The 14,369-nt window shown below is 43.2% G+C and overlaps 1 protein-coding gene across 1 annotated transcript; it reads right to left on the bottom strand.

The window, feature by feature from the left end:
• Nucleotides 1–10,944: 10,944 nt before the first annotated feature.
• Nucleotides 10,945–13,997, bottom strand: KRTDAP (keratinocyte differentiation associated protein). Its single transcript, XM_002920922.4, has 6 exons — nucleotides 13,863–13,997; nucleotides 12,450–12,488; nucleotides 12,316–12,357; nucleotides 12,096–12,140; nucleotides 11,392–11,439; nucleotides 10,945–11,109 (listed from the first exon to the last, which is right to left on the bottom strand). Exons 1-6 carry the CDS (start codon nucleotides 13,947–13,949, stop codon nucleotides 11,071–11,073), a joined length of 300 nt encoding a protein of 99 aa, XP_002920968.1. The 5' UTR covers nucleotides 13,950–13,997; the 3' UTR covers nucleotides 10,945–11,070.
• Nucleotides 13,998–14,369: the final 372 nt, after the last annotated feature.

Here is a 14,369-nt window from a genome sequence, read left to right as displayed (position 1 = left end):
ACCTCAGGGATTCTCTGAGGTCAGGAGAGACTGTGGGAAGGGGGGGAGGGGGCTTCTTTGAAGTATATCGAGAAATGAAGCAATGCCAAAGCAAAGTTTGTTACAAACATTGTGCCATGTTTCAAAGGCTTACATGGAACGAATTCTACAAAAGTATATCTAGGGCAATATGATTGTGAAGATTTTAGTTATAAGAATTACCAAGGTGATATCAGAAAGAACGAATTCTCAACATTTGCTGCAACATGGACGGCACTGGAGGAGATAATGCTAAGTTGAAATAAGTCAAGCAGAGAAAGACAATTATCATATGATTTCTCTCATCTATGGAACATTAGAACTAGGATGATCGGTAGGGGAAGAAAAGGATAAAGAAAGGGGGGGTAATCAGAAGGGGGAATGAAACATGAGAGACTATGGACTATGAGAAACAAACTGAGGGCCTCATAGGGGAGGGGGGTGGGGGAATGGGATAGACCGGTGATGGGTAGTAAGGAGGGCACGTATTGCATGGTGCACTGGGTGTTATACACAACTAATGAATCATCGAACTTTACATCGGAAACCGGGGGTGTACTGTATGGTGACTAACATAATATAATAAAAAATCATTAAAAAAAAAAAAAAGAATTACCAAGGTGGCCTGGTAATGGGACATAGTTTTTAAGTAGTACAATGAATGAGACCCCGCTCTCTCAATCTGGTCAGTTTGCCTCTCTAAATAATTTCATTTGGTGATAATATGAGGAGTCAAAAGTTAGTCTTCCTGTCACTTGCTTCCATAGGGGCGGGACCCCAGATGTTCTGTTAGGAGTTCGTGAGGAGGACTGTCCTGAGAATAAGCTATAAGGGGAATCTGTGGATAGTTGGAGGCCCTGAAGGATCTTCTCCTCAGGTGGCCTATGCTGGAGGGACATTGATCCCCGATGCTACGTTAGGAATGAGTGATGAGGAGAGCTGTGTGTGGAGAGCGAGATGTGTCATGGTGGGGGAGGGTCTCTGAGACTGTCACAGTGACCCTGTGACCACAGGTCCTATCAGGAATTCAGGGCACCGGCGGGGGCAGGGGGGAGGACACTCTGGGATTTTAAGGTAGGATTCCTTGCCTACTGGAGAGAGAATGAGAGAATCATATGAAGGGAGGTTCTTTTTTTTTTTTTTTAAAGATTTTATTTATTTATTTGACAGAGATGGAGACAGCCAGCGAGAGAGGGAACACAAGCAGGGGGAGTGGGAGAGGAAGAAGCAGGCTCATAGCAGAGGAGCCTGATGTGGGGCTCGATCCCACAACACCAGGATCACGCCCTGAGCCGAAGGCAGACGCTTAACCGCTGTGCCACCCAGGCGCCCCTGAAGGGAGGTTCTTGCTGTGGGAGATGTTTGAGCCGTATTGTAGGGCCAGGATTGTGTGGTACCTTGGAGAGGGGACTCTCAGCAGGAACAGGTGAAGGGAATTTACTGTTTGGCAGTCTCTGACAGAGGCTTGATTGTTCATGCCCAGTTGTAGGCTTACGCTAGGACAAGAGAGCCAGTCCTTCATTCAATTCGCAAGTGTTTTTGAGTACCTACTCTGTGCCAGGCAGTACGTGCTAGGCATACAGTGGGAAAGAAAAGAGTTCCCATGGGCCTGATCATGGGCCTGATCATCTTCTAGGCCAGCTCCATCTACTAGAAATGTAATGTATGCCACATCAGTAATCTAAAATTTTCCAATAACCAAATTTTGAAAAAGTAAGAAGAAACAGGTGAAATTTATTTGAATTTTAATATATTTTATTGAACCTAATTTTTCCAAAATATTTTTAGTATGTAATACAAAAAATATTAGTGATTTACTTATATTCTTTTTTTTATTGTAATGTCTTAAATTCAGTGTATGCGTTCTACACTTGCCCATATCTCAGTTCTGGTTAGTCACATCTCAGGTGCTCAGTAGCCACATGTGGCTTGTTGCTACTGCACTGGGCAGTGAAATTTTAGAGTAATATAAAGATAACAAATTGTAGAAGATGTTTATAGAAGAAGTAATGATAAATGTGCTGAGGAGGTAGCACCAGAGTGCTGTGTCAGCCACAGAATCTCTTCATGGCTGAAATGGCTTTGGGCAGGTTGAAGTTAAGGTGTCTCTATTGTTGTTGCTTTAAAATATTTGATTATGAGATATTTCATACATACACAAAAATATGATAAACCATGCTGACAAAGCCTGCTGTACACATTAGCTTTATCCACCTTAACATTTTGCATAACCTATTTGCTTCAGATAATTTTAAGAATTAAAACATTACAGGAGCATCTGGCTGGCCCAGTGGATAGGGCATGTGACTCTTGATCTTGGGGTTGTGAGTTTGAGCCCTGAGTTGGGTATAGAGATTACTTAAAAAATAAAATAAAATATTTTTCCAAAGATTTATTTATTTATTTATTTATTTATTTATTTATTTATTTGAGAGAGAGAGAGAGTACCCGTGAAGGAGAGCGGTAGAGGGAGAGAGAGAATCCCAAGGAGACTCTCCCTGCTGATCATGGAGCCAGACACCGGGCTCCATCCCACGACCCTAAGATCACGACCTGAGCAGAAATCATGAGTCAAATGCCCAACCAACTGAACTACCCAGGTGCCCCAACTCTATCTCATTTTTACTGCTGAATACCTACCATTCCACTGGATGGATATACCGTATTTTAGTTTTCCATTCTCTTATTGATGGACATTTAGGTAGTTTCCAAGCTCCTACAAGCATTGCTCCTACAAGCATTGCTACTGTGAAAATCATTACACCTACTTCTTTGTGTATACATGCAAGAGTTTCTAGCATATCCCTAGGAGGATAGTGAGTGCACATATCCTCAACTTTGTACCTCAGTCTTGGCTTTATCTCTCAGGACTCTGATGAGAAACTTCAGTGACAACAAGGCAAACCAGCCATGCTTTGCGCCTTTGAGTTTTACTTTCCTTTGTGTAAAATGGACATTATAATGGTACTTACTTCATAAAGTTGTAAGAATTAAATAAGAACATGAAGGTAAAGTACTTAACAGTAGCTTACACATGGTGGGCCCTCCATACCTGGGAGCTTTTTATGTCTTATGGAGACAGGAAATTAAAATGGTTAAAGGTCTGCAGCTTTGGAGTCTAACAACCTGGTTATAAAACTTGGTTCTGCTTTGTTCTCCAGGGCTGCTCTTGGGAAAGGCACTTCACTTTTCTGAGCTTCTGTTTCTTCATCTGTTGGAAGAAAGCAAATGAATGCAGACGTGGATATTAGTTCTCCAAGTATGAACCTATCTGGGTCCTGACCTGACTGGAGGTATATAGCATAATAAGAACAGCTGCCATTCATTAATATGAACAAAGTTGGGCTTATATTTATTGAGTGTTTCTTAACTCCTATGAAGTACCGGTATTATTCCCACCTTACAAATGAAGAAACTGAGGCCTTGCCAGCATGGCCACACGGAGGTCGCATAACTAATAAAGTGGTAGGAACGGAATTTGAACCAGGTCTGACTGATTTCAAAACAAAAAACAAGCAAAAAAAACAAAAACAAAAAACAACAAACAAAAACAACAACAAAAAACAAAAAAACAAAAGCAAACCAAAAAAACAACAACAAAAAACAAAAACTTGTGATCCAACCACTGGACAATACTGCCTTAAAGCTTTCAGCAGCTGCCCATCATTCACAGCAGTGGTTTCCAAATCTTTTTTTAAGGAATGGAAGCATTTTGTCCAGCAAAATCTCATATGGAACCCCAGTAAATAAAGCAAACGAAGTTAGATCTAGTGCAGTTAAAGTGGGGGTAATATTCTAGGCATGGGTAGGTTTAATCCTGACTCTACCAGGTACTGTTGTGTGAGCCTAAACAAATTACTTTATCTCTCTGAGATTCAGTTTCTTCATTTGTAAGATGGGGAAATGATGCCAACCTACCAGCGTTGTTATGTGGACCAACTGAGATAATATATGCAAAGCACTTGGCATACAGCCTGGCTCGTGATAACAGCCAAATAAGGGTGGCTGTTGCAGTTGTGGCTGTGGCTATGACCACCTTCACTGACCACAGGATGGAGTGGAAATCTCTCAGCCTTGCCTTCATGCCCTCCATCATCTGACCCAACCTGCATTTCTAGACTTCAACACCTACACGATAGCCAAGCTAAATTACAACATCCCAGGCCAGGATCCTGCACTACCAGTTCTGTGTGTATAGCTTTGCCCACGAGGGGGGACCATCTTTTGTCCTTTGGCCTCTCCCTTGCTCATAAAGTATGAAAGTATGCTTCTTAAAAAATATTTTTAAAAACTTTTATTAGGGAAATTTTCAAAGTATGCAGAAGTTAGAAAAGCTAGTATCATGAACCCCCATGTATCCATCACTTAGCTTTAGTAGTTACCAACCTTTTTTCCTATATATACCCCAGCCTACTCTCCCCACCAGATTAAATCCCAGTTTATCATTTCATCTGTAAATTCATTGTTTTGTATCTCTAAGGTAAAGATTCTTTTTTAAAAACATAACTACAATACTATTTCACATTGGAGAAAGATGAATAATTTCTCAGTATCAATATGTCAGTGTTCAGTTTTTCTTTGTCATCTCATAAATCTTTTTTTTTAGTTGATTTGTTCAAATCAGGATACAGACAAGATCTCTATGTTGCATTTACATGATCTGCTCCTTAAATTTGTTTTTATCTTCAAGTTCTTTCCCTTCTCTTTTTTGCCTACAATGTTTTTGTTAAGGAAACAGTTATTAGGCCTCTAGAATTTCCCATGGGAAATTTGGGCTGTGGGGGGAGGGGAGGGGTTGCTAATTTCTCCCTGGAACCCTTTACCAGGTTCCTCTGTAACTTTTTCCCCCCTGCAAACTGGAGGTTAGTTCTAGATTCCAGAGGTTTATTCAGATTTGGGGTTGACTTGCGACCAGAATACTTCACAGTGGTGATCCATCCCTTCTCTTTTATCAGAACTGCAGAGACAGGTCTCCTTTTAAGTCTTTTTGTATCAGGTGGATCCATGGATTCACAGGGTGTCAGCCTGACCCTCCACTCTAAAGTTCCCTGTCAGCCTTTCACTGGGCAGTTTTAGCAATCATTGACACCAGCCTCAGTCCATTATTTTATTAAGTCTTGCAAAAAAATGGTAATATTATAATTCTGTTATTCCATCTGCATTTATTAACTGCAAATCCTTGTATAAAGAAAACTTATTGGTTTGCCCCAAAGTACATTTATACAAGAAAGATAATAAATGCTTGAGCCATCCCTTTATTTACCAGTTCTCAAAATAATGAATTGGTTCCTGGCAGCCTCTGAAGGTAACCAAAGAGGTTGTTGTTGTTGATTTTCTATTTATTTATTTACTTATTTTTTTTAAGATTTTATTTGTTCATTTGACAGAGATAGAGACAGACAGCGAGAGAGGGAACACAAACAGGGGGAGTGGGAGAGGAACAAGCAGGCTTCCAGTGGAGGAGCCTGATGTGGGGCTCGATCCCAGAACACCGGGATCACCCTGAGCCGAAGGCAGACGCTTAACGACTGAGCCACCCAGGCGCCCCTGATTTATTTTTTAAGTTTTTGTTTAAATTCCAGTTAGTTAACATACAGTGTAATACTAGCTGCAGGTGTACAATTTAGTGATTCAACTCTTCCAAGCAACACCCAGTGCTGGCCACAACAAGTGCACTCCTTAAGTCCCATCACGCGTCTGACCCACCTCCCCTCTTGCAACCATCAGTGTATTCTCTATAGCTAAGTCTGTTTCTTGGTTTGCCTCTTTCTTTTTTCCCCCTATAATCATTTGTTTTGTTTCTTAAATTCCGCATATGACTGAAATCAATCAAATCTTGTTTTTTAGTTCCATCGTGAATGCCTGGCTCAAAAGTTACTTCCCCTAGTGTTCTTACCCTGACTCAAAAGGGATTTCTCCCTTCTGCTGAATTTAAACACGTCTTTTCTAGCGGCATCCAGCACTTTCTGTCTGTGTAGTTCCTTTATCTTCAGCTGGATCATAAGCTCTGAGAAGGCATTTCTACACAGCACTTAACATAATGCCTCAGGTAGTGCTTCTCAAACTTCACTGTGCATCTGAACCATGGGAGGGGGCATGTCTTGTTAAAATGCATACTCTGATTCCTTAGCTCTGGTGTAATGAGCACTGGGGGTTATATGCAACTGATGAATCACTAAATTCTACCTCTGAAACTAATATTACATTACATTTTTTACATCAACTGCCCTCCTCAGTGCCCATTACCCAGTTACCCATACTCCCACCCCCATCCCCTCCAGCAACCCTCAGTTTGTTTCCTGGAGTTCGGCATGTCTTATGGTTTGTCTCCCTCTCTGATTTTGTCTTGTTTTATATTTCCTTCCCATCCCCTATATTCATCTGTTTTGTTTCTTAAATTCCACATATGAGTGGAATCATATGATATTTGTCTTTCTCTGACTTTTTTCGCTTAGCATAATACCCTCTAGTCTATTCATATCATTGCAAATGGCAAGATCTCATTCTTTTTGATGGCTAAGTAATAGTCCACTAGATAGATGATAGATAGATAGATAGATAGATAGATAGATAGATAGATAGACACACATCTTCTTTATCTGTCAATGGACATCTGGGCACTTTCCATAGTTTGGCTATTGTGGACATTGCTGCTATAAACGTTGGGGTGCAGGTACCCCTTCAGATCACTACATTTGTATCTTTAGGGAAGATACCTAGTAGTGCAATTGATGGATCGTAGGATAGCTCTATTTTCAACTTTCTGAGGAACCTCCATACTGTTTCCACAGTGGCTGCACCAGTTTGCATTCCCACCAACAGTGTAAGAGGGTTCCCCTTTCCTCACATCCTCGCCACCATCTGTTGTTTCCTGAGTTGTTAATTTTAGCCATTCTGACTGGTGTGAGATGGTGTGTCATTGTGGTGTAGACCCCACCAATAAGTACTACACTTAAAGTAGCAAAGAGGGGGGTCCCTGAGTGGCTCAGTTGGTTAAGCGTCTGCCTTCGGCTTGGGTCATGATCCACCTGCTTCTCCCTCTGCCTGCCATTCCCCCTGCTTGTGCTCGTTCTCTGTCTCTCTCTCTGTCAAATAAATAAATAAAATCTTTTTTTTAAAGTAGCAAAGAGGTATGGTGAATGTATGAGAAATTGATTTCATTCATTCAGTAAGAAGTGCCCAGTCTGGGGCGCCTGGGTGGCTCAGTCAGTTAAGCATCTGCCCTTAGTTCAGGTCATGATCCCAGGGTCCTGGGATCAAGCCCCACGTTGGGCTGTCTGCTCAGTGAAGAGCCTGCTTCTCCCTCTCCCTCTGTTTCCCCACTCGTGCTCTATCTCAAATAAATAAATAAAATCTTTAACAAAAAAAAAAGTGCCCAGTCTAGGCCAGTTCATGGGCTGAGCCCTGTTACCATAAATGAAAAGGGTTGTTTGTATGTTTGTTTGTCTTATTAGAGGGTTTAATTTTTTTAACATATTCTTTTGACTATGTAAGAGTGCACAGAGTAAAAAAAAATTTTTTTTCATAAAATCCAAAAGGACTCACAATGAAAGTACATCAGTCCCCAGATGTGAAAGCTGTTACTTCTCGAGGTTTATTCTAGAACTATTTTATGCATGTAAGAACATCTCTTTGCACCATCTGTCTTTTTTTTCCCATCGTATTGTTCACACTGTTCTGCTGCTTTCTTTTTTCATTTTACTATATCTTAGAGATTATTCCGTATCTCAACATATGTCTCCACATCCCGTTTAATGGGTGGCATAGTATCCACCCAAGATGCATTTGTGGTTTGTGTGAAGTATCCAGTGAAGTGTGACTCTGTCCTGGTTTCTTCCTCATCCTACACATTTTGCAAGGAATGGGGGGGAGGGGTCTCATCTTCCATTCTTTGAGTCCTCTGAATTACCTGTCCCATGTTGGTATATTTCTGTCAGTTTTATTTGATCTAGAGTATATCCATCATTCATTTACACAAATATGTCTATACTTCTTTTTTTTATACGATCCCAGTCTTCATAGACTCAAATTATTGCTTTTCTCTGTAATTCCCTTAGCACTCACAAGTTACTCAAAGATATTCTCTTGTTTTAGTAATATCTTATTGTGAAACGTTACATACATAAGTGTGTATAAAACGTATATTGACAGAGTTCAGGACATGCTACCCCAAAATATGGTGCCTTGGCATACTGAATGTTTCAAACTGAAGGAATTTGAGAAAACAGGTGCAGGAAGGACTCTTTGACCTTCCCCTGAAGCAGGTCCTAAGACCTTCGTGTGACAAGTGCCCTCCCTATGTACTGAGGAAAGGATCATCTTTATCTCCAGGAGGGAGGACACCCCCCCCAAAAGGAATTTGAATGAACAGGCCTTGCTGAGTTTCCCCCAGTTTACCACACTGAGTTTATACTCCCTTTGTCCAATCACATTTCTCCATGACTTTCCACTCTTCACCAAACCCAGCACAAAAACACACAGTTTTAACTACTTCTTCAGGTCTTCATTTCCTTATGAAGGCTCCCATGTCATGTAAAATTCTATTAAATAAATTTGTATGCAGTTCTCTTGTTAATCTGCCTTTTGTTTGAGACCTAGCCAAAACCTAGGCTGGTAGACGTTTCCTTCTACCAGCCTAGGTTTTTTCTTCCACTACGATATATTTAGTAGAAGCCTTCTGTCACCACTCCCCTCTGGGTGCCCTTCCCCTATCACATGATGGTCTCTTCCTCGAGAGGTAACCATGGTCCCAAATTTTATATTAGTCATTCTCTGGCTTTCCTTTTCTAAGTGGTTCTGAATCTTAGTGCATCAGAATCATCTAGAGGGCCTGTTAAAACACAGATTGCTGTGCTCCACCCCCAGTTTCTGATTTTAATAGATAGGGGGTGGGGCCCAAGGATTTGTGCTTCGTATAAATTCCCATGTAATGCTGATTATGCTGATCTCAGGTCTACACTTTGAGAACTACTGCTTTATCTCAGAGATGCTCATGACTTGTGTGTGCTGACTCTTGGCCTCCTCTAAAACTTAGCCACTCAATACATCCATCTTAAGGATCTCCCCACCTTCTTCCTCTACTCTAGTTCCTATCACTGAAATTATGAGCATTCAATCTTTGCTAAATATTTTAGTTGATTGTGGCATGTGAACACCCTCCATTTTTTTTTCTTTTCTGTCGATGATCCCATTTATAAGTTGCTTCTCATTTGTGTGTGTGTGTCATGATTTTTAGTTAACCAGAAGGAAGGTGTATAAGTGTATAAGCAACATGTACATGTCTTATTTGTCTAGTCTGGAAGCCCTTTGGAAGCAGGAGCCAAGTAAAGGGGTTCAGAACATGCCACCCCAAAATACATTGCTTCTTTGCATATTGATTATTTTAAGCTGAAGGCAATTGAGAAATAACAGATGCAGGAAGGGCTGTCTGACATTGCCCTTTCCACCTAAAAGCAAGTCATAAAATTTTCCTTGAGAAAGGTGCCCTCTCTGTACCAGGAAAAGAAGAATATTCTTATCAGCAGAGTTTGGGAGTCAACTCCAGTGTGTACAAACAAATATACTAAAATAACCCTTATCTCCCATTAGTTTCCCCCATGTATGTCCTAATCACTCCCAAACTTCTTGCCCCCAGTCCAAGCCCCTTTGTCTTGTCACATCCCGACAATCTGTCATTCTTTGAGGTAAAAGATATATAAGCTTTGGGGCCTAATGGCTCCTTTCAGTCTTCCTTTTCTGTCTGAAGGCTCCTGTATATATGTAAAAATATATTAAATAACTTTGTATGCTTTTCTGCTGTTAATCTGTCTTATGTCACTTTAATTCTTAGGCCAGCCATAGAATTTCAGAGGGTAGAAGGAAGTTTTTGCTTCCCTACACAAGTTTAATTTCCCTTTGTAGTCCACTTCCTCAAGTAAGCTACAGGCCACAGTTTGCAAACTCAGTCACTGACAGAGGCCAAAAGGCAGTGTAAATAAGTGAAACTTGCCAAGGGAAATTTTACTGATCTGGAGACCACATCCTGCAAAGAGGGCAGCTGTTACTTGGATTTAAGCCAATCGCAAGTCCATTGCTCTCCAATTTTCCCAGTTTTCAAGAGAAACCAGAAAAAAATCTCAGCTAAGTCAACATTTTAAGTACAGAGCAGACACAGAGATTCCATACAGAATACGCGTAGAGAACCGAGATGAAATCCATTCCATGTTTCAAGACCTTTGCAGTAAATGAATGGATGGATGGATGGATGGATGGATGGATGGATGGATGGATGAGGGAGTCAATAATGAATCTGGGTCATTGGGGCAGCTCTCTGGGGAAATGGAGGGAACACGTCATTGTCAAGCACCTACCGTATGCCCAGCCCTGTGCAAGGGGCTTTACATATCTTATCTCTTTTGACTTTCATAACAATGCCACAGGGTAGTTATTATCATTCTTGTTTATTTCCACGGGCTCGTTGCATAGATAAAGAAGTGGAGGTTTAGAAAGGCCCAGGATCACATCACTAGTTTTCTTTATTTATAACCTACCTAATTCTTTAAAAAAGAATTTCATATGAGCTCTTATGATGTCAGCTGGCCTCTGAGCCTTGGATTCCAGATAGCTCTCATACCAAATTGCCCCCACCAAGGGAATCAGGTTCTCAGAAGGCAGGCAGGGAAGGTACCAGTAGTTCAGAGAGCAGGTTTGATTCCTTGAAGATCTTAGTAAACAAGTCACAGTGTCACACTCCTCAAGTACGTCAGCCAGTACCAAGGAACTAAGACACACAGCATCTCTTGCCATCTTGATAAGCCCTCCCCACTTCCTCCTACATCACTGCTTACTACCAGAATTCAAGATTTCTGCCTGCAAGCCTTGGAGCCTACTTCATCCTAATTCCCTTCTAGAGCCCAGTGGGATAAGGACAGACACAGATACAGGAGCTGTAGGTTGGAAAATATTTTATTGGTGTCACCAAGCCCAGAGAGCATGCTTATAGAATGGTGACCAGAGCCCACACTAGCCCCTCTTCCAGTGGGTGTCAGCAGTGCTTGGTCTTGAAGGGAACAGTCACTGGGCGTCAGGAGTTGCGCTCCTCAAACCCTTCAGCTGGAGGGAGAGAGGGTATGGTCAGATTGGGGACCCTTGGGTGTGGGGAGCTGGAGTCCCCCATGAGGAAGCCCAGGATAGCATGGGTCAGAGATAGAAAGGAATCCCTGCCTTGATCTGAGTTCCCATTCTCTAAATACAGTATCTGAGACTTCCCTTAGCTTTAGTGAGAGGATGGTTTATTCTCTGTTAACCCGTCCTAACCCTTCCTCCCAGATCCCAGATCGTTGGCTTCTTTGCCCACCCCCAACTTCTGTCCTTGTACTGCCCACCGCCTCTTACCTTAGGAAAGGCATCCCAGTTGAGGAAAGGAAGTTTCCTTTTGATAGACTAGAAGAGAAAAAAAGAACGATAATGATGTGGTACAGGTCAGGTGAGCACGGATCAGTAAAGACTCGGTGAATGAGCTCTCCATAGTGGCGATGGTGTTATCATTTACAATTACAGGAAGAACTAATATTTCCTGAGCCCTTATTCTGTGTCTGTCTCATACTAACTGCTCCATAAGCACGCTTTCATTTGGTCTGCACAGCCACCTTTTGAGGTCGGTACTGTCAAGCCCACATCAGAGATGAGGAAGCTGAGGCTCAGAGACATTTGTGTGAAGACACATAGCAAGTATGTGCAGAATCGTGTGACACAGTCTCTAATGCCCGCACTGTCACCGACTTCGCCTTCTAAGTGTGAGTAAAACGCCCAGCTTAGGACTTCAGTTTCGTCATAGATGATAAAGGGACTCAAACTCCTGTCTGATTAAGTTCTGCCTTTTCTGGAATTGTCTTTGTGGCTCTACTCCCCCACTGCTGCATTAGGAAAATAGGTGTGTTCGTTTCAGCGTCCTAAAGAAACTTTCTTCTGTCAAGCAGGGCAGTTACTCCCTCCTAGAACTCAGGAAAGAACCAAAAGGGCTAGAACTAGAATGTGTTGGCCCTACGCTGGAGAGACCACAAACAGTCAAGGAGAAGAAGGGGTGCCCATGCACTTACCTCAAAGAGGGCGTGCCAGTTCAGGAATTCATCGGGCTTAAAAACCTATGGAGAGAGAGACCAGAAAAGGGTTAGTTCCAGGGGAGGACAGAGCTCAGCCCCCATCCCCCTGGAAAAGGTGAGGGGTCCACGGCAGCTTTGCAAGCTGTCTACTAAAGCATTGGTCTCCTTTATGGTGTGGATGTTTTGAGGGAGGGCAGCACTGGAGAATGGTACTTACGGAGCGCAACTTGTCGATGTTCAGGAAATTAGCGTTAAAGGCCTAGGCAAAGAGATGGGGTGTTAAGAAAGTGGCGAAGGAACATAGATGAGGGCACAGACTCAGGCTGGAGTGTGGGAAAATGGGGTGTTTACCTCAGGGCCTGCCGCATAATTACCAATGGTGGTTTCTTCCTGGAAAGTGAAGGAGAGAAAACCAAAGGATCACATAATGGCAAGTCTTTGTCCCCAAACCCTCTCTGCCAGCCCTGCCTTCCTCCACAGGCCAGTCCCCAAGGATATAGCCCATTCTCCCCGTGGGGCCTCAGATAGACTGCTCTGTTCTGGTAAGACAGATGGTTGACAGCAAGGCGAGGAGGGGGGATTGGAGAATGGCTTGTGTGAGACAGAGAAGCTAAAACCCAGGCTGCATCCATGGTAGGCAGCAGGTGCAAGGGCTGGAGGAGAGAGGACTCCTCCCAAGAAATCGGGCTAGTGTTGCGTGCAATTGACTTGGGGTGTTCTTGAGACTCCTACGCCCAGCCCATAGAGCTGGGTGGGGAGATTAGCATGCGGGTAGGAGCCATGCTGCTGAGGTGCCCTGCCTGCCTTTAATTGATTGAGGTTGGCTTGCTTTGTGATTTTATTGCCACCAAAGTCAGAGTCACCATTCCCTCCCCCATGTAGTCACTCTCTCGGACCTCAGTGCACCCCATCTTGTCGCTCTCCCTGCTTTAGTTGCCCGGCTTCATTGTCCTTTATTTCTTCCTTTCCACAACAAAGGTCACAAAGGTGTATCCTATAGGCTAGACCCAAATGCTTAGCTCTCATAGTAGTTTGTCTTGTTTTTAAATTTGAATAAAACATTTTTAATTAGTAAAAATACATAAATCAGATTTCTGGTTTCTCCCAAAAATTTAAAAACTCTGGCCACACTGGGTACATTTTCCTGCTTAGCAGCAGTTAGGTGGTGTACAGACTGTCCCTTTTTAGATTGGGCAGGTTCACGCCACCTTCCCTGGGGCCCCACCAGCCCGCCTGCTCACTGACTTCACTTGCTTGGATCCCAAGCAGTTGTGTATGTGATCACATCTCAGACTTTTAAATCCAGCATGGACACTCTCCCCCAACCTTGGCAGAAGATGGGGAGAGAGGGGCCTCCAGCTTCCTCCTGACTGGAGACTGTCTCTTAAGGATCATTGCTATGGCCTAGGCTCCAGAGACGGTAGGGAGCTCCCAGTCACCTGGAAGCCATTCCCTGGGAAACAGACAAAACACAGGTGAAGCTGAGCCCAGACGACAATCTCAGCCCCTGTCTCCTCCCAGGATTCAGTTGTCTAGCCTCTGCCTATACTCTCACCATCCCTTCCAGAAATAAAGCACCTCCATCTACATGTCTTCCTGGGAATGATTTGTCTCCTTCCTCCTTTCTTCCCTTCCTCAGAGCCCCTGCTTTTCTTCAGCCTCCAAAAATAGGAGCCACGTATTCAATAATGCATTGAAGGTAAAGAAATGGAGGATTAAGCAAGGTAATAGGTAAGAGAAAGAAAATCCAGGTGATGTGCTCACCTCAGAACTTCCCAGGGAAGCCCCTTGAGCAGAATGGAGCGCCAGAAGAGAGAGAAGAACCACAGCAGGAAGAACTGGGATCTTCATGGTGTCAAGTTTGGGGTGCTCTGAGGCGGGGCCTCACCACTTGCCCTTTATATTCCCAGGGTGGTGGATATGAGCAGAAATGGGGTCTCCACCCCACTGACTCACCCCCAGATCCCATCGCCCACCCCCGAGGCTCTGGGAGGGGGAAGTGCAGACTGTTCCCCACTTACCTTGGATTTCTCAATTCGCATTCTGCCCCAGGCACTAGGAAGGTGAGATGGCAATGGGGTGCTTCATGCCAATGGAGCTGGGACAGAGACAGGTTGAACCTGTCCCTCCAAAGGATTGGCAGTGGCACCCAAGCAACCTTTCCTTTTGCCTTTGTCTCTTTCCATTATACCCTTCATTCTGGTCTTATAATTCGGGCTTTCTCCCACCATACCCAATTCCATATAAACTCTTTAGACTGGCATTGAAGGC

The sequence above is a fragment of the Ailuropoda melanoleuca genome, chromosome 12 (assembly GCF_002007445.2).
Source record: "Ailuropoda melanoleuca isolate Jingjing chromosome 12, ASM200744v2, whole genome shotgun sequence".
Classification (NCBI taxonomy): domain Eukaryota; kingdom Metazoa; phylum Chordata; class Mammalia; order Carnivora; family Ursidae; genus Ailuropoda; species Ailuropoda melanoleuca.
Note: the sequence above shows the minus strand (reverse complement) of the source record. Positions and strands in the feature narration are given on the sequence as shown.